At 56.4% G+C, this 20,070-nt stretch overlaps 1 protein-coding gene across 1 annotated transcript in view; it reads right to left on the bottom strand.

Moving 5' to 3' along the window:
• The window catches only part of DVL2 (dishevelled segment polarity protein 2), a 26,509-nt gene extending 12,795 nt beyond the window's left edge, over positions 1–13,714 (bottom strand). The window contains exon 1 of the mRNA XM_075847394.1: positions 13,403–13,714. Within this exon, the coding sequence (XP_075703509.1) occupies positions 13,403–13,563 (161 nt within the window). The 5' untranslated portion in view covers positions 13,564–13,714. The remainder of the gene's footprint in view (positions 1–13,402) is intronic.
• Between the last annotated feature and the right edge of the window lie 6,356 nt (positions 13,715–20,070).

The raw sequence follows: 20,070 nt of genomic DNA, 5'->3' as shown, positions 1-20,070 counted from the left end.
TGGGGATATTGGGGGATGCAGGGTAGGGGGTGATGGGGATATTGGGGGATGCAGGGTAGGGGGTGATGGGGGATGCAGGGTAGAGGGTGATGGGGATATTGGGGGATGCAGGGTAGAGGGTGATGGGGATATTGGGGATGCAGGGTAGGGGGTGATGGGGATATTGGGGGATGCAGGGTAGGGGGTGATGGGGATATTGGGGGATGCAGGGTAGGGGGTGATGGGGATATTGGGGGATGCAGGGTAGAGGGTGATGGGGATATTGGGGATGCAGGGTAGGGGGTGATGGGGATATTGGGGATGCAGGGTAGGGGGTGATGGGGATATTGGGGGATGCAGGGTAGGGGGTGATGGGGATATTGGGGGATACAGGGAAGGGGGTGATGGGGATATTGGGGGATACAGGGAAGGGGGTGATGGGGATATTGGGGGATACAGGGAAGGGGGTGATGGGGATATTGGGGGATACAGGGTAGGGGGTGATGGGGATATTGGGGGATACAGGGTAGGGGGTGATGGGGATATTGGGGGATACAGGGAAGGGGGTGATGGGGATATTGGGGGATGCAGGGTAGGGGGTGATGGGGATATTGGTGGATACAGGGAAGGGGGTGTTGGGGATATTGGGGGATGGGGGATGCAGGGTAGAGGGTGATGGGGATATTGCGGGATGCAGGGTAGAGGGTGATGGGGATATTGGGGGATGCAGGGTAGAGGGTGATGGGGATATTGGGGGATGCAAGGTAGCGGGTGATGGGGATATTGGGGGATGCAAGGTAGGGGGTGATGGGGATATTGGGGGATGCAAGGTAGGGGGTGATGGGGATATTTGGGGATGCAGGGTAGGGGGTGATGGGGATATTGGGGGATGCAGGGTAGAGGGTGATGGGGATATTGGGGGATGCAGGGTAGAGGGTGATGGGGATATTGGGGGATACAGGGAAGGGGGTGATGGGGATATTGGGGGATACAGGGAAGGGGGTGATGGGGATATTGGGGGATACAGGGTAGGGGGTGAAGGGGATATTGGGGGATGCAGGTTAGGGGGTGATGGGGATATTGGTGCATACAGGGAAGGGGGTGATGGGGATATTGGGGGATGTAGGGTAGGGGGTGATGGGGATATTGGGGGATGCAGGGTAGGGGGTGATGGGGGATGCAGGGTAGAGGGTGATGGGGATATTGGGGGATGTAGGGTAGGGGGTGATGGGGATATTGGGGGATGCATGGTAGGGGGTGATGGTGATATTGGGGGATGCAAGGTAGGGGGTGATGGTGATATTGGGGGATGCAAGGTAGGGGGTGATGGGGATATTGGGGGATGCAAGGTAGGGGGTGATGGGGATATTGGGGGATGCAGGGTAGGGGGTGATGGGGATATTGGGGGATGCAGGGTAGGGGGTGATGGGGATATTGGGGGATGCAGGGTAGAGGGTGATGGGGATATTGGGGGATACAGGGTAGAGGGTGATGGGGATATTGGGGGATACAGGGAAGGGGGTGATGGGGATATTGGGGGATACAGGGAAGGGGGTGATGGGGATATTGGGGGATGCAGGGTAGGGGGTGAAGGGGATATTGGGGGATGCAGGGTAGGGGGTGATGGGGGATGCAGGGTAGAGGGTGATGGGGATATTGGGGGATGCATGGTAGAGGGTGATGGGGATATTGGGGGATGCGGGTAGGGGGTGATGGGAATATTGGGGATGCAGGGTAGGGGGTGATGGGAATATTGGGGGATGCAGGGTAGAGGGTGATGGGAATATTGGGGATGCAGGGTAGAGGGTGATGGGGATATTGGGGGATGCAGGGTAGAGGGTGATGGGGGATGCAGGGTAGAGGGTGATGGGGATATTGCGGGATGCAGGGTAGAGGGTGATGGGGATATTGGGGGATGCAGGGTAGAGGGTGATGGGGATATTGGGGGATGCAAGGTAGGGGGTGATGGGGATATTGGGGGATGCAGGGTAGGGGGTGATGGGGATATTGGGGGATGCAGGGTAGAGGGTGATGGGGATATTGGGGGATGCAGGGTAGAGGGTGATGGGGATATTGGGGGATACAGGGAAGGGGGTGATGGGGATATTGGGGGATACAGGGAGGGGGTGATGGGGATATTGGGGGATACAGGGAAGGGGGTGATGGGGATATTGGGGGATACAGGAAGGGGGTGATGGGGATATTGGGGGATGCAGGGTAGGGGGTGAAGGGGATATTGGGGGATGCAGGTTAGGGGGTGATGGGGATATTGGTGCATACAGGGAAGGGGGTGATGGGGATATTGGGGGATGTAGGGTAGGGGGTGATGGGGGATGCAGGGTAGAGGGTGATGGGGATATTGGGGGATGCGGGTAGGGGGTGATGGGATATTGGGGGATGCAGGGTAGAGGGTGATGGGGATATTGGGGGATGCAGGGTAGAGGGTGATGGGGATATTGGGGGATGCAGGGTAGAGGGTGATGGGGATATTGGGGGATGCAGGGTAGAGGGTGATGGGGATATTGGGGATGCAGGGTAGGGGTGATGGGGATATTGGGGGATGCAGGGTAGCGGGTGATGGGGATATTGGGGGATGAAGGGTAGAGGGTGATGGGGATATTGGGGATGCAGGGTAGAGGGTGATGGGGATATTGGGGATGCAGGGTAGTGGGTGATGGGGATATTGGGGGATGCAGGGTAGGGGGTGATGGGGATATTGGGGGATGCAGGGTAGGGGGTGATGGGGATATTGGGGGATGCAGGGTAGGGGGTGATGGGGTATTGGGGGATGCAGGGTAGAGGGTGATGGGGATATTGGGGGATGCAGGGTAGAGGGTGATGGGGATATTGGGGGATGCAGGGTAGAGGGTGATGGGGATATTGGGGGATGCAGGGTAGAGGGTGATGGGGATATTGGGGGATGATGGGGATATTGGGGGATGCAGGGTAGGGGGTGATGGGGATATTGGGGGATGCAGGGTAGAGGGTGATGGGGATATTGGGGGATGATGGGGATATTGGGGGATGCAGGGTAGAGGGTGATGGGGATATTGGGGGATGATGGGGATATTGGGGGATGCAGGGTAGGGGTGATGGGATATTGGGGGATGATGGGGATATTGGGGGATGCAGGGTAGGGGGTGATGGGGATATTGGGGGATGCAGGGTAGAGGGTGATGGGGATATTGGGGGATGATGGGGATATTGGGGGATGCAGGGTAGAGGGTGATGGGGATATTGGGGGATGATGGGGATATTGGGGGATGCAGGGTAGGGGGTGATGGGGATATTGGGGGATGATGGGGATATTGGGGGATGCAGGGTAGGGGGTGATGGGGATATTGGGGGATGCAGGGTAGAGGGTGATGGGGATATTGGGGGATGCAGGGTAGAGGGTGATGGGGATATTGGGGGATGCAGGGTAGGGGGTGATGGGGATATTGGGGGATGCAGGGTAGAGGGTGATAGGGATATTGGGGGATGCAGGGTAGGGGGTGATGGGGATATTGGGGGATGCAGGGTAGGGGGTGATGGGGATATTGGGGATGCAGGGTAGGGGGTGATGGTGATATTGGGGGATGCAGGGTAGAGGGTGATGGGGATATTGGGGGATGCAGGGTAGGGGGTGATGGGGATATTGGGGGATGCAGGGTAGGGGGTGATGGGGATATCGGGGGATGCAGGGTAGGGGTGATGGGGATATTGGGGGATGCGGGGTAGAGGGTGATGGTGATATTGGGGGATGCAGGGTAGAGGGTGATGGGGATATCGGGGGATGCAGGGTAGAGGGTGATGGTGATATTGGGGATGCAGGGTAGCGGGTGATGGGGATACAGGGTAGGGGGTGATGGGGATATTGGGGGATGCAGGGTAGAGGGTGATGGTGATATTGGGGATGCAGGGTAGCGGGTGATGGGGATACAGGGTAGGGGGTGATGGGGATATTGGGGGATGCAGGGTAGGAGGTGATGGGGATATTGGGGGATGCAGGGTAGGGGGTGATGGGGATATTGGGGATGCAGGGTAGGGGGTGATGGGGATATTGGGGGATGCAGGGTAGGGGGTGATGGTGATATTGGGGATGCAGGGTAGAGGGTGATGGTGATATTGGGGATGCAGGGTAGCGGGTGATGGGGATACAGGGTAGGGGGTGATGGGGATATTGGGGGATGCGGGGTAGAGGGTGATGGTGATATTGGGGGATGCAGGGTAGAGGGTGATGGGGATATCGGGGGATGCAGGGTAGGGGGTGATGGGGATATTGGGGATGCAGGGTAGAGGGTGATGGTGATATTGGGGATGCAGGGTAGCGGGTGATGGGGATACAGGGTAGGGGTGATGGGGATATTGGGGGATGCGGGGTAGAGGGTGATGGTGATATTGGGGGGTAGAGGGTGATGGGGATATTGGGGATGCAGGGTAGGGGGTGATGGGGATATTGGGGGATGCAGGGTAGGGGGTGATGGGGATATTGGGGGATGCAGGGTAGGGGGTGATGGGGATATTGGGGGATGCAGGGTAGGGGGTGATGGGGATATTGGGGGATGCAGGGTAGAGGGTGATGGGGATATTGGGGGATGCAGGGTAGGGGGTGATGGGGATATTGGGGGATGCAGGGTAGAGGGTGATGGGGATATTGGGGGATGCAGGGTAGAGGGTGATGGGGATATTGGGGGATGCAGGGTAGAGGGTGCTGGGGATATTGGGGGATGCAGGGTAGGGGGTGATGGGGATATTGGGGGATGCAGGGTAGAGGGTGATGGGGATATTGGGGGATACAGGGTAGAGGGTGATGGGGATATTGGGGGATGCAGGGTAGAGGGTGATGGGGATATTGGGGGATGCAGGGTAGAGGGTGATGGTGATATTGGGGGATGCAGGGTAGGGGGTGATGGGGATATTGGGGGATGCAGGGTAGAGGGTGATGGGGATATCGGGGGATGCGGGGTAGGGGGTGATGGGGATATCGGGGGATGCGGGGTAGAGGGTGATGGGGATATCGGGGGATGCGGGGTAGGGGGTGATGGGGATATCGGGGGATGCGGGGTAGGGGGTGATGGGGATATCGGGGGATGCGGGGTAGGGGGTGATGGGGATATCGGGGGATGCAGGGTAGGGGGTGATGGGGATATCGGGGGATGCAGGGTAGGGGGTGATGGGGATATCGGGGGATGCAGGGCAGGGGGTGATGGGGATATCGGGGGATGCAGGGCAGGGGGTGATGGGGATATCGGGGGATGCAGGGCAGGGGGTGATGGTGATATCGGGGGATGCAGGGTAGGGGGTGATGGGGATATCGGGGGATGCAGGGTAGGGGGTGATGGGGATATCGGGGGATGCAGGGTAGGGGGTGATGGGGATATTAGGGGATGCAGGGTAGGGGGTGATGATGGTGATATTGGGGGATGCAGGGTAGGGGGTGATGGGGATATTGGGGGATGCAGGGTAGAGGGTGATGGGTATATTGGGGGATGCAGGGTAGGGGGTGATGGGGATATTGGGGGATGCAGGGTAGGGGGTGATGGGGATATCGGGGGATGCGGGGTAGGGGGTGATGGGGATATCGGGGAATGCGGGGTAGGGGGTGATGGGGATATCGGGGGATGCAGGGTAGGGGGTGATGGGGATATTGGGGGATGCAGGGTAGGGGGTGATGGGGATATTGGGGGATGCAGGGTAGGGGGTGATGGGGATATTGGGGATGCAGGGTAGGGGGTGATGGGGATATTGGGGATGCAGGGTAGGGGGTGATGGTGATATTGGGGATGCAGGGTAGGGGGTGATGGGGATATTGGGGATGCAGGGTAGGGGGTGATGGGGATATTGGGGGATGCAGGGTAGGGGGTGATGGGGATATTGGGGGATGCAGGGTAGGGGTGATGGGGATATTGGGGGATGCAGGGTAGCGGGTGATGGGGATATTGGGGGATGCAGGGTAGGGGGTGATGGGGATATTGGGGGATGCAGGGTAGAGGGTGATGGGGATATTGGGGGATGCAGGGTAGGGGGTGATGGGGGATGCTGGGGGATGCAGGGTAGGGGGTGATGGGGATATTGGGGGATGCAGGGTAGGGGGTGATGGGGATATTGGTGCATACAGGGAAGGGGATATTGGGGGATGCAGGGTAGGGGGTGATGGGGATATTGGGGGATGCAGGGTAGAGGGTGATGGGGATATTGGGGGATGCAGGGTAGAGGGTGATGGGGATATTGGGGATGCAGGGTAGGGGGTGATGGGGATATTGGGGGATGCAGGGTAGGGGGTGATGGGGATATTGGGGGATGCAGGGTAGGGGGTGATGGGGATATTGGGGGATGCAGGGTAGAGGGTGATGGGGATATAGGGTAGGGGGTGATGGGGATATTGGGGATGCAGGGTAGGGGGTGATGGGGATATTGGGGGATGCAGGGTAGGGGGTGATGGGGATATTGGGGGATGCAGGGTAGGGGGTGATGGGGATATTGGGGGATACAGGGAAGGGGGTGATGGGGATATTGGGGGATACAGGGAAGGGGGTGATGGGGATATTGGGGGATACAGGGTAGGGGGTGATGGGGATATTGGGGGATACAGGGTAGGGGGTGATGGGGATATTGGGGGATACAGGGTAGGGGGTGATGGGGATATTGGGGGATGCAGGGAAGGGGGTGATGGGGATATTGGGGGATGCAGGGTAGGGGGTGATGGGGATATTGGTGGATACAGGGAAGGGGGTGTTGGGGATATTGGGGGATGCAGGGTAGGGGGTGATGGGGGATGCAGGGTAGAGGGTGATGGGGATATTGCGGGATGCAGGGTAGAGGGTGATGGGGATATTGGGGGATGCAGGGTAGAGGGTGATGGGGATATTGGGGGATGCAAGGTAGCGGGTGATGGGGATATTGGGGGATGCAAGGTAGGGGGTGATGGGGATATTTGGGGATGCAAGGTAGGGGGTGATGGGGATATTTGGGGATGCAGGGTAGGGGGTGATGGGGATATTGGGGGATGCAGGGTAGAGGGTGATGGGGATATTGGGGGATACAGGGAAGGGGGTGATGGGGATATTGGGGGATACAGGGTAGGGGGTGAAGGGGATATTGGGGGATGCAGGTTAGGGGGTGATGGGGATATTGGTGCATACAGGGAAGGGGGTGATGGGGATATTGGGGGATGTAGGGTAGGGGGTGATGGGGATATTGGGGGATGCAGGGTAGGGGGTGATGGGGGATGCAGGGTAGAGGGTGATGGGGATATTGGGGGATGTAGGGTAGGGGGTGATGGGGATATTGGGGGATGCATGGTAGGGGGTGATGGTGATATTGGGGGATGCAAGGTAGGGGGTGATGGTGATATTGGGGGATGCAAGGTAGGGGGTGATGGGGATATTGGGGGATGCAAGGTAGGGGGTGATGGGGATATTGGGGGATGCAGGGTAGGGGGTGATGGGGATATTGGGGGATGCAGGGTAGGGGGTGATGGGGATATTGGGGGATGCAGGGTAGAGGGTGATGGGGATATTGGGGGATGCAGGGTAGAGGGTGATGGGGATATTGGGGGATACAGGGTAGAGGGTGATGGGGATATTGGGGGATACAGGGAAGGGGGTGATGGGGATATTGGGGGATGCAGGGTAGGGGGTGAAGGGGATATTGGGGGATGCAGGGTAGGGGGTGATGGGGGATGCAGGGTAGAGGGTGATGGGGATATTGGGGGATGTAGGGTAGGGGGTGATGGGGATATTGGGGGATGCATGGTAGAGGGTGATGGGGATATTGGGGGATGCGGGGTAGGGGGTGATGGGAATATTGGGGATGCAGGGTAGGGGGTGATGGGAATATTGGGGGATGCAGGGTAGAGGGTGATGGGAATATTGGGGGATGCAGGGTAGAGGGTGATGGGGATATTGGGGGATGCAGGGTAGAGGGTGATGGGGGATGCAGGGTAGAGGGTGATGGGGATATTGCGGGATGCAGGGTAGAGGGTGATGGGGATATTGGGGGATGCAGGGTAGAGGGTGATGGGGATATTGGGGGATGCAAGGTAGGGGGTGATGGGGATATTGGGGGATGCAGGGTAGAGGGTGATGGGGATATTGGGGGATGCAGGGTAGGGGGTGATGGGGATATTGGGGGATGCAGGGTAGAGGGTGATGGGGATATTGGGGGATGCAGGGTAGAGGGTGATGGGGATATTGGGGGATACAGGGAAGGGGGTGATGGGGATATTGGGGGATACAGGGAAGGGGGTGATGGGGATATTGGGGGATACAGGGAAGGGGGTGATGGGGATATTGGGGGATACAGGGAAGGGGGTGATGGGGATATTGGGGGATGCAGGGTAGGGGGTGAAGGGGATATTGGGGGATGCAGGTTAGGGGGTGATGGGGATATTGGTGCATACAGGGAAGGGGGTGATGGGGATATTGGGGGATGTAGGGTAGGGGGTGATGGGGGATGCAGGGTAGAGGGTGATGGGGATATTGGGGGATGCGGGTAGGGGGTGATGGGATATTGGGGGATGCAGGGTAGAGGGTGATGGGGATATTGGGGGATGCAGGGTAGAGGGTGATGGGGATATTGGGGGATGCAGGGTAGAGGGTGATGGGGATATTGGGGGATGCAGGGTAGAGGGTGATGGGGATATTGGGGGATGCAGGGTAGAGGGTGATGGGGATATTGGGGGATGATGGGGATATTGGGGGATGCAGGGTAGGGGGTGATGGGGATATTGGGGGATGCAGGGTAGAGGGTGATGGGGATATTGGGGGATGATGGGGATATTGGGGGATGCAGGGTAGAGGGTGATGGGGATATTGGGGGATGATGGGGATATTGGGGGATGCAGGGTAGGGGGTGATGGGGATATTGGGGGATGATGGGGATATTGGGGGATGCAGGGTAGGGGGTGATGGGGATATTGGGGGATGCAGGGTAGAGGGTGATGGGGATATTGGGGGATGCAGGGTAGAGGGTGATGGGGATATTGGGGGATGCAGGGTAGAGGGTGATGGGGATATTGGGGGATGCAGGGTAGAGGGTGATGGGGATATTGGGGGATGCAGGGTAGGGGGTGATGGGGATATTGGGGGATGCAGGGTAGAGGGTGATAGGGATATTGGGGGATGCAGGGTAGGGGGTGATGGGGATATTGGGGGATGCAGGGTAGGGGGTGATGGGGATATTGGGGATGCAGGGTAGGGGGTGATGGGGATATTGGGGATGCAGGGTAGGGGGTGATGGTGATATTGGGGGATGCAGGGTAGAGGGTGATGGGGATATTGGGGGATGCAGGGTAGGGGGTGATGGGGATATTGGGGGATGCAGGGTAGGGGGTGATGGGGATATTGGGGGATGCAGGGTAGGGGGTGATGGGGATATTGGGGGATGCAGGGTAGGGGGTGATGGGGATATTGGGGGATGCAGGGTAGGGGGTGATGGGGATATTGGGGGATGCAGGGTAGGGGGTGATGGGGATATTGGGGGATGCAGGGTAGGGGGTGATGGGGATATTGGGGGATGCAGGGTAGAGGGTGATGGGGATATTGGGGGATGCAGGGTAGAGGGTGATGGGGATATTGGGGGATGCAGGGTAGGGGGTGATGGGGATATTGGGGGATGCAGGGTAGAGGGTGATGGGGATATTGGGGGATGCAGGGTAGAGGGTGATGGGGATATTGGGGGATGCAGGGTAGAGGGTGATGGGGATATTGGGGGATGCAGGGTAGAGGGTGCTGGGGATATTGGGGGATGCAGGGTAGGGGGTGATGGGGATATTGGGGGATGCAGGGTAGAGGGTGATGGGGATATTGGGGGATGCAGGGTAGAGGGTGATGGGGATATTGGGGGATGCAGGGTAGAGGGTGATGGGGATATTGGGGGATGCAGGGTAGGGGGTGATGGGGATATTGGGGATGCAGGGTAGAGGGTGATGGGGATATTGGGGGATGCAGGGTAGGGGGTGATGGTGATATTGGGGGATGCAGGGTAGAGGGTGATGGGGATATTGGGGGATGCAGGGCAGGGGGTGATGGGGATATTGGGGGATGCAGGGTAGGAGGTGATGGGGATATTGGGGGATGCAGGGTAGGGGGTGATGGGGATATTGGGGGATGCAGGGTAGGGGGTGATGGGGATATTGGGGGATGCAGGGTAGGGGGTGATGGGGATATTGGGGGATGCAGGGTAGGGGGTGATGGGGATATTGGGGATGCAGGGTAGGGGGTGATGGGGATATTGGGGGATGCAGGGTAGAGGGTGATGGTGATATTGGGGATGCAGGGTAGCGGGTGATGGGGATACAGGGTAGGGGGTGATGGGGATATTGGGGGATGCGGGGTAGAGGGTGATGGTGATATTGGGGGATGCAGGGTAGAGGGTGATGGGGATATCGGGGGATGCAGGGTAGGGGGTGATGGGGATATTGGGGGATGCAGGGTAGAGGGTGATGGTGATATTGGGGATGCAGGGTAGCGGGTGATGGGGATACAGGGTAGGGGGTGATGGGGATATTGGGGGATGCAGGGTAGAGGGTGATGGTGATATTGGGGATGCAGGGTAGCGGGTGATGGGGATACAGGGTAGGGGGTGATGGGGATATTGGGGGATGCAGGGCAGGAGGTGATGGGGATATTGGGGGATGCAGGGTAGGGGGTGATGGGGATATTGGGGGATGCAGGGTAGGGGGTGATGGGGATATTGGGGGATGCAGGGTAGGGGGTGATGGGGATATTGGGGATGCAGGGTAGGGGCTGATGGGGATATTGGGGATGCAGGGTAGAGGGTGATGGTGATATTGGGGATGCAGGGTAGCGGGTGATGGGGATACAGGGTAGGGGGTGATGGGGATATTGGGGGATGCGGGGTAGAGGGTGATGGTGATATTGGGGGATGCAGGGTAGAGGGTGATGGGGATATCGGGGGATGCAGGGTAGGGGGTGATGGGGATATTGGGGGATGCAGGGTAGAGGGTGATGGTGATATTGGGGATGCAGGGTAGCGGGTGATGGGGATACAGGGTAGGGGGTGATGGTGATATCGGGGGATGCGGGGTAGGGGGTGATGGGGATATCGGGGGATGCGGGGTAGGGGGTGATGGGGATATCGGGGGATGCGGGGTAGGGGGTGATGGGGATATCGGGGGATGCGGGGTAGGGGGTGATGGGGATATCGGGGGATGCAGGGTAGGGGGTGATGGGGATATCGGGGGATGCAGGGTAGGGGGTGATGGGGATATCGGGGGATGCAGGGTAGGGGGTGATGGGGATATCGGGGGATGCAGGGCAGGGGGTGATGGGGATATCGGGGGATGCAGGGCAGGGGGTGATGGGGATATCGGGGGATGCAGGGCAGGGGGTGATGGTGATATCGGGGGATGCAGGGTAGGGGGTGATGGGGATATCGGGGGATGCAGGGTAGGGGGTGATGGGGATATCGGGGGATGCAGGGTAGGGGGTGATGGGGATATCGGGGGATGCAGGGTAGGGGGTGATGATGGTGATATTGGGGGATGCAGGGTAGGGGGTGATGGGGATATTGGGGGATGCAGGGTAGAGGGTGATGGGTATATTGGGGGATGCAGGGTAGGGGGTGATGGGGATATCGGGGGATGCGGGGTAGGGGGTGATGGGGATATCGGGGGATGCGGGGTAGGGGGTGATGGGGATATCGGGGAATGCGGGGTAGGGGGTGATGGGGATATTGGGGGATGCAGGGTAGGGGGTGATGGGGATATTGGGGGATGCAGGGTAGGGGGTGATGGGGATATTGGGGGATGCAGGGTAGGGGGTGATGGGGATATTGGGGATGCAGGGTAGGGGGTGATGGGGATATTGGGGATGCAGGGTAGGGGGTGATGGGGATATTGGGGATGCGGGGTAGGGGGTGATGGGGATATTGGGGATGCGGGGTAGGGGGTGATGGTGATATTGGGGGATGCGGGGTAGGGGGTGATGGGGATATTGGGGGATGCGGGGTAGGGGGTGATGGGGATATTGGGGGATGCGGGGTAGGGGGTGATGGGGATATTGGGGGATGCAGGGTAGGGGGTGATGGGGATATTGGGGGATGCGGGGTAGGGGGTGATGGGGATATTGGGGGATGCAGGGTAGGGGGTGATGGGGATATTGGGGGATGCAGGGTAGGGGGTGATGGGGATATTGGGGGATGCAGGGTAGGGGGTGATGGGGATATTGGGGGATGCAGGGTAGGGGGTGATGGGGATATTGGGGGATGCAGGGTAGGGGGTGATGGGGATATTGGGGGATGCAGGGTAGGGGGTGATGGGGATATTGGGGGGATGCAGGGTAGGGGGTGATGGGGATATTGAGGGATGCAGGGTAGGGGGTGATGGGGATATTGGGGGATGCAGGGTAGGGGGTGATGGGGATATTGGGGGATGCAGGGTAGGGGGTGATGGGGATATTGGGGGATGCAGGGTAGGGGGTGATGGGGATATTGGGGGATGCAGGGTAGGGGGTGATGGGGATATTGGGGGATGCAGGGTAGGGGGTGATGGGGATATTGGGGGATGCAGGGTAGGGGGTGATGGGGATATTGGGGGATGCAGGGTAGAGGGTGATGGGGATATTGGGGGGATGCAGGGTAGGGGGTGATGGGGATATTGGGGGATGCAGGGTAGGGGGTGATGGGGATATTGGGGGGATGCAGGGTAGGGGGTGATGGGGATATTGGGGGATACAGGGAAGGGGGTGATGGGGATATTGGGGGGATGCAGGGTAGGGGGTGATGGGGATATTGGGGGATGCAGGGTAGGGGGTGATGGGGATATTGGGGGATGCAGGGTAGGGGGTGATGGGGATATTGGGGGATGCAGGGTAGGGGGTGATGGGGATATTGGGGGATGCAGGGTAGGGGGTGATGGGGATATTGGGGGATGCAGGGTAGGGGGTGATGGGGATATTGGGGGATGCAGGGTAGGGGGTGATGGGGATATTGGGGGATGCAGGGTAGGGGGTGATGGGGATATTGGGGGATGCAGGGTAGGGGGTGATGGGGATATTGGGGGATGCAGGGTAGGGGGTGATGGGGATATTGGGGGATGCAGGGTAGGGGGTGATGGGGATATTGGGGGATGCAGGGTAGGGGGTGATGGGGATATTGGGGGATGCAGGGTAGGGGGTGATGGGGATATTGGGGGATGCAGGGTAGGGGGTGATGGGGATATTGGGGGATGCAGGGTAAGGGGTGATGGGGATATTGGGGGATGCAGGGTAGGGGGTGATGGGGATATTGGGGGATGCAGGGTAGGGGGTGATGGGGATATTGGGGGATGCAGGGTAGGGGGTGATGGGGATATTGGGGGATGCAGGGTAGGGGGGTGATGGGGTTATTAGGGGTTGGGGTATCGGGTAGGGGGTGATGGGGTTATTAGGGGTTGGGGTATCGGGTGATTCTCGGGTGACGGGGGGAGCGCGGACATTACCCGAAGTCCTGGTCCATAGCCTTGAAGAAATACTTGGCATGGCCACGACCCAGCGCCGCCTTGAAGTCCCGCAGCCGGATGTCTGAGGCCGGGACAGGCACCTTCACCAGGTACGGCGTCTCCTCCTCGTCCAGGTGGTAGATCACCTTGGTCTCCGCCATCGCGAGGCCTAGCGGAGCCCGGAGCCGCGGCCTCGATTACCTCCCTGCAGCGCCGCGTCCCGGGGAGCCAACGTCTGACGTCACAACGTACACGCTGCAGAGCGGTAAACCACGCCAATACACCGCCCAGTCACATGAATCCACGCCCACTTCTGTACAGAATAGCGTGCATAGACCCGCCCACTGCTGTAAATAGCGCACATAGACCCACCCACTGCTCTAAAGACTAGAGCGCATAGACCCTCCCACTGCTGTAAAGACTAGAGCGCATAGACCCTCCCACTGCTGTAAAGACTAGAGCGCATAGACCCGCCCACTGCTGTAAAGAATAGCGCGCATAGACCCGCCCACTTCACTTACCACTTCTCATTCCACAACTAAGGCCGGCCTAATACTCTAACCACACCCACACATGGGGAGAATAGCCCCGCCTACAGTTTTAACTACACCCACACACGGGAAAAAGCCCCGCCCACTGCTCTAACCACACCACAGATGTGAAAGAATAGACCCGCCCACTTTTCTAAACACAGCCACACTTCAAAATAATAGCCCGCCCACTGATCTAACCACACCCACAGAAAATGAGAAGACAAAGCCCACCCATTTCGCAGAATAAAAAACAACACAGAAAGGCACCGCCCACTTTACATTTTGAAGAGAAATCTTCAGCACTAATAAACCCTGCGACCGGAGTCTTATTATACTGCCCCCTGTGGTCACTACTAGTAACTGATCCTTCCAATACTGCTCCCTGTGGTCCTCACTAGTAACTGATCCCTCTAATACTGCCCCCTGTGGTCACTACTAGTAACTGATCCTTCCAATACTACCCCCTGTGGTCACTACTAGTAACTGATCCTTCTAATACTGCCCCCTGTGGTCCCCACTAGTAACTGAACCCTCCAATACTGCCCCCTGTGGTCACTACTAGTAACTGATCCTTCTAATACTGCCCCCTGTGGTCACTACTAGTTACTGATCCCTGTAATACTGCCCCCTGTGGACACTACTAGTAACTGATCCTTCCAATACTACCCCCTGTGGTCACTATTAGTAACTGTTCTTTCCAATACTGCCCCCTGTGGTCCTCACTAGTAACTGATCCTCCCAATACTGCCCCCTGTGGTCACTACTAGTAACTGATCCTTCTAATACTGCCCCCTGTGGTCCCCACTAGTAACTGATCCTTCTAATACTGCCCCCTGTGGTCACTACTAGTAACGGATCCCTCTAATACTGCCCCCTGTGGTCCTCACTAGTAACTGATCCTTCTAATACTGCTCCCTGTGGTCACTAATAGTAACGGATCCTCCCAATACTGCCCCCTGTGGTCACTACTAGTAACTGATCCCTCTAATACTGCCCCCTGTGGTCCTCACTAGTAACTGTGATCTCCTCCAATACTGCCCCCTGTGGTCCTCACTTGTAACTGATCCCTCTAATACTGTCCCTTGTGGTCCCCACTAGTAACTGATCCTCCCAATACTGCCCCCTGTGGTCCTCGCTAGTAACGGATCCCTCCAATACTGCCCCCTGTGGTCCTCGCTAGTAACTGATCCTCCCAATACTGCCCCCTGTGGTCCTCGCTAGTAACTGTGATCTCCTCTAATGCTGCCCCTGTGGTCCTCACTAGTAACTGATCTCTCCAATACTGCCCCCTGTGGTCCTCACTTGTAACTGATCCCTCTAATACTGTCCCTTGTGGTCCCCACTAGTAACTGATCCTCCCAATACTGCCCCCTGTGGTCCTCGCTAGTAACGGATCCCTCCAATACTGCCCCCTGTGGTCCTCGCTAGTAACTGATCCTCCCAATACTGCCCCCTGTGGTCCTCGCTAGTAACTGTGATCTCCTCTAATGCTGCCCCTGTGGTCCTCACTAGTAACTGATCCCTCCAATACTGCCCCCTGTGGTCCCCACTAGTAACTGATCTCTCCAATACTGCCCCCTGTGGTTCTCACTAGTAACTGTGATCCCTCCAATACTGCCCCCTGTGGTCCCCACTAGTAACTGATCTCTCCAATACTGCCCCCTGTGGTTCTCACTAGTAACTGTGATCCCTCCAATACTGCCCCCTGTGGTCCCCACTAGTAACTGATCCTTCCAATACTGCCCCCTGTGGTCCCCACTAGTAACTGTGATCTCCTCCAATACTGCCCCCTGTGGTCCTCACTAGTAACTGATCCCTCTAATACTGACCCCTGTGGTGCTCACTAGTAACTGATCCCTCTAATACTGACCCTTGTGGTCCTCTCTAGTAACTGATCCCTCCAATACTGCCCCCTGTGGTCCTCACTAGAAACTGATCCTTCCAATACTGAACCCTGTGGTCCCCAGTAGTAACTGTGATCCCTCCAATACTGCGCCCTGTGGTCACTACTAGTAACTGATCCTCCCAATACTGCCCCCTGTGGTCCTCACTAGTAATGGATCCCTCTAATACTGACCACTGTGGTTCTCACTAGGAACTGATCCCTCCAATACTGCCCCCTACGGTCCTCACTAGTAACTGATCCCTCTAATACTGCCCCCTGTGGTCCTCACTAGTAACTGATCCTTCCAATACTGCCCCCTGTGGTCCTCACTAGTAACTGATCCCTCGAATACTGCCCCCTGTGGTCATCACTAGTAACTGATCCCTCTAATACTGCCCCATGTGGTCCTCACTAGTAACTGATCCCTCCAATACTGCTTCCTGTGGTCCTCATTAGTAACTGATCGTTCCAACACCTCCCCCTGATGGTCCTCACTAGTAACTGATCTCTCCAATACTGCCCTCTGTGGATACTACTAGTAACTGATCCTTCTAATACTGCCCCCTGTGGTCCTCACTAGTATATGATCCCTCCAATACTGCCCCCTGTGGTCACTACTAGTACCGGATCCCTCTAATACTGCCCCCTGTGGTTTCGACTAGTAACTGATCCCTGTAAAACTGATCCCTGTGGTCCTCACTAGGAACTGATATCTCCAATACTGACCCCTGTGGTCCTCACTAGTAACTGATCCCTCTAATACTGCCCCCTGTGGTCCTCACTAGTAACTGATCCCTCTAATACTGCCACCTGTGGTTACTACTAGTAACTGATCCCTCTAATACTGCCCCCTGTGGTCCCCACTAGTAACTGATCCCTCTAATACTGCCCCCTGTGGTCACTACTAGTAACTGATCCCTCTAATACTGCCACCTGTGGTCACTACTAGTAACTGATCCCTCTAATACTGCCCCCTGTGGTCCTCACTAGTAACTGATCCCTCTAATACTGCCCCCTGTGGTCACTACTAGTAACTGATCCTTCTAATACTGCCCCTGTGGTCCTCACTAGTAACTGATCCCTCTAATACTGCCCCCTGTGGTCCTCACTAGTAACTGATCCCTCTAATACTGCCACCTGTGGTCACTACTAGTAACTGATCCCTCTAATACTGCCCCCTGTGGTCCTCACTAGTAACTGATCCTTCCAATACTGCCCCCTGTGGTCACTACTAGTAACTGATCCCTCTAATACTGCCCCCTGTGGTCCTCACTAGTAACTGATCCCTCTAATACTGCCCCCTGTGGTCCTCACTACTAGTAACTGATCCTTCTAATACTGCCCCCTGTGGTCCTCACTAGTAACTGATCCCTCTAATACTGCCCCCTGTGGTCCCCACTAGTAACTGTTCTTTCCAATACTGCCCCCTGTGGTCCTCACTAGTAACTGATCCTCCCAATACTGCCCCCTGTGGTCACTACTAGTAACTGATCCCTCTAATACTGCCCCTTGTGGTCCTCACTAGTAACTGATCCCTCCAATACTGCCCCCTGTGGTCCTCACTAGTAACTGATCCCTCCAATACTGCCCCCTGTGGTCATCACTAGTAACTGATCCTTCTAATACTGCCCCCTGTGGTCACTACTAGTAACTGATCCTTCTAATACTGCCCCCTGTGGTCCTCACTAGTAACTAATCCCTCTAATACTGCCCCCTGTGGTCACTACTAGTAACTGATCCTTCTAATACTGCCCCCTGTGGTCCCCACTAGTAACTGATCCTTCTAATACTGCCCCCTGTGGTCACTACTAGTAACGGATCCCTCTAATACTGCCCCCTGTGGTCCTCACTAGTAACTGATCCTTCTAATACTGCTCCCTGTGGTCACTAATAGTAACGGATCCTCCCAATACTGCCCCCTGTGGTCACTACTAGTAACTGATCCCTCTAATACTGCCCCCTGTGGTCCTCACTAGTAACTGTGATCTCCTCCAATACTGCCCCCTGTGGTCCTCACTTGTAACTGATCCCTCTAATACTGTCCCTTGTGGTCCCCACTAGTAACTGATCCTCCCAATACTGCCCCCTGTGGTCCTCGCTAGTAACGGATCCCTCCAATACTGCCCCCTGTGGTCCTCGCTAGTAACTGATCCTCCCAATACTGCCCCCTGTGGTCCTCGCTAGTAACTGTGATCTCCTCTAATGCTGCCCCTGTGGTCCCCACTAGTAACTGATCTCTCCAATACTGCCCCCTGTGGTTCTCACTAGTAACTGTGATCCCTCCAATACTGCCCCCTGTGGTCCCCACTAGTAACTGTGATCTCCTCCAATACTGCCCCCTGTGGTCCTCACTAGTAACTGATCCCTCTAATACTGACCCCTGTGGTCCTCACTAGTAACTGATCCCTCTAATACTGACCCTTGTGGTCCTCTCTAGTAACTGATCCCTCCAATACTGCCCCCTGTGGTCCTCACTAGAAACTGATCCTTCCAATACTGAACCCTGTGGTCCCCAGTAGTAACTGTGATCCCTCCAATACTGCGCCCTGTGGTCACTACTAGTAACTGATCCTCCCAATACTGCCCCCTGTGGTCCTCACTAGTAATGGATCCCTCTAATACTGACCACTGTGGTTCTCACTAGGAACTGATCCCTCCAATACTGCCCCCTACGGTCCTCACTAGTAACTGATCCCTCTAATACTGCCCCCTGTGGTCCTCACTAGTAACTGACCCTTCCAATACTGCCCCCTGTGGTCCTCACTAGTAACTGATCCATCGAATACTGCCCCCTGTGGTCATCACTAGTAACTGATCCCTCTAATACTTCCCCATGTGGTCCTCACTAGTAACTGATCCCTCCAATACTGCTTCCTGTGGTCCTCATTAGTAACTGATCGTTCCAACACCTCCCCCTGTGGTCCTCACTAGTAACTGATCTCTCTAATACTGCCCCCTGATGGTCCTCACTAGTAACTGACCTCTCCAATACTGCCCTCTGTGGATACTACTAGTAACTGATCCTTCTAATACTGCCCCCTGTGGTCCTCACTAGTAAATGATCCCTCCAATACTGCCCCCTGTGGTCACTACTAGTACCGGATCCCTCTAATACTGCCCCCTGTGGTTTCGACTAGTAACTGATCCCTGTAAACCTGATCCCTGTGGTCCTCACTAGGAACTGATATCTCCAATACTGACCCCTGTGGTCCTCACTAGTAACTGATCCCTCTAATACTGCCCCCTGTGGTCCTCACTAGTAACTGATCCCTCTAATACTGCCACCTGTGGTTACTACTAGTAACTGATCCCTCTAATACTGCCCCCTGTGGACCCCACTAGTAACGGATCCCTCTAATACTGCCCCCTGTGGTCACCACTAGTAACTGATCTCTCAAATACTGCCCCCTGTGGTCCCCACTAGTAACTGATCTTTCCAATATTGCCCCCTGTGGTCCCCACTAGTAACTGATCTTTCCAATACTGCCCCCTGTGGTCCCCACTAGTAACTGTGATCTCCTCCAATACTGCCCCCTGTGGTCATCACTAGTAAGTGATCCCTCTCATACTGACCCCTGTGGTCCTCAATAGTAACTGATCCCTCTAATACTGACCCTTTTGGTCATCACTAGTAACTGATCCCTCCAATACTGCCCCCTGTGGTCCTCACTAGTAATTGATTTCTCCAATACTGCCCCATGTGTTTACTACTAGTAACTGATCCCTCTAATATTGCCCCCTGTGGTCCTCACTACTAACTGATCCCTCTAATACTGCCCCCTGTGGTCATCACTAGTAACTGATCCCTCTAATACTGCCCCCAGTTGTCACTACTAGTAAGTAATCCCTCCAATACTGCCCCGTGAGGTCCTGACTAGTAACTAATCCCTCCAATACTGCCCCTGTGGTCCTCACTAGTAACTGATCTCTCCAATACTGCCCCCTGTGGTCACTACTAGTAAATGATCCCTCTAATACTGACCCCTGTGGTCACCGCTAGTAACTGATCGCTCTAATACGGCCACCTCTGGTCCTCACTTGTAACTGATCCCTCCAATACTGCCCCCTGTGGTCCTCACTAGTAACTGATCTTTACAATACTGCCCCCTGTGGTCACTACTAGTAACTAATCCTTCTAATACTGCCCCCTGTGGTCACTACTAGTAACTAATCCCTCCAATACTACCCCCTGTGGTCCTCACTAGTAACTGATTTGTCCAATACTGCCCCATGTGGTTACTACTAGTAAC

The sequence above is a fragment of the Rhinoderma darwinii genome (assembly GCF_050947455.1).
Source record: "Rhinoderma darwinii isolate aRhiDar2 chromosome 3 unlocalized genomic scaffold, aRhiDar2.hap1 SUPER_3_unloc_3, whole genome shotgun sequence".
Lineage (NCBI taxonomy): Eukaryota > Metazoa > Chordata > Amphibia > Anura > Rhinodermatidae > Rhinoderma > Rhinoderma darwinii.
Note: the sequence above shows the minus strand (reverse complement) of the source record. Positions and strands in the feature narration are given on the sequence as shown.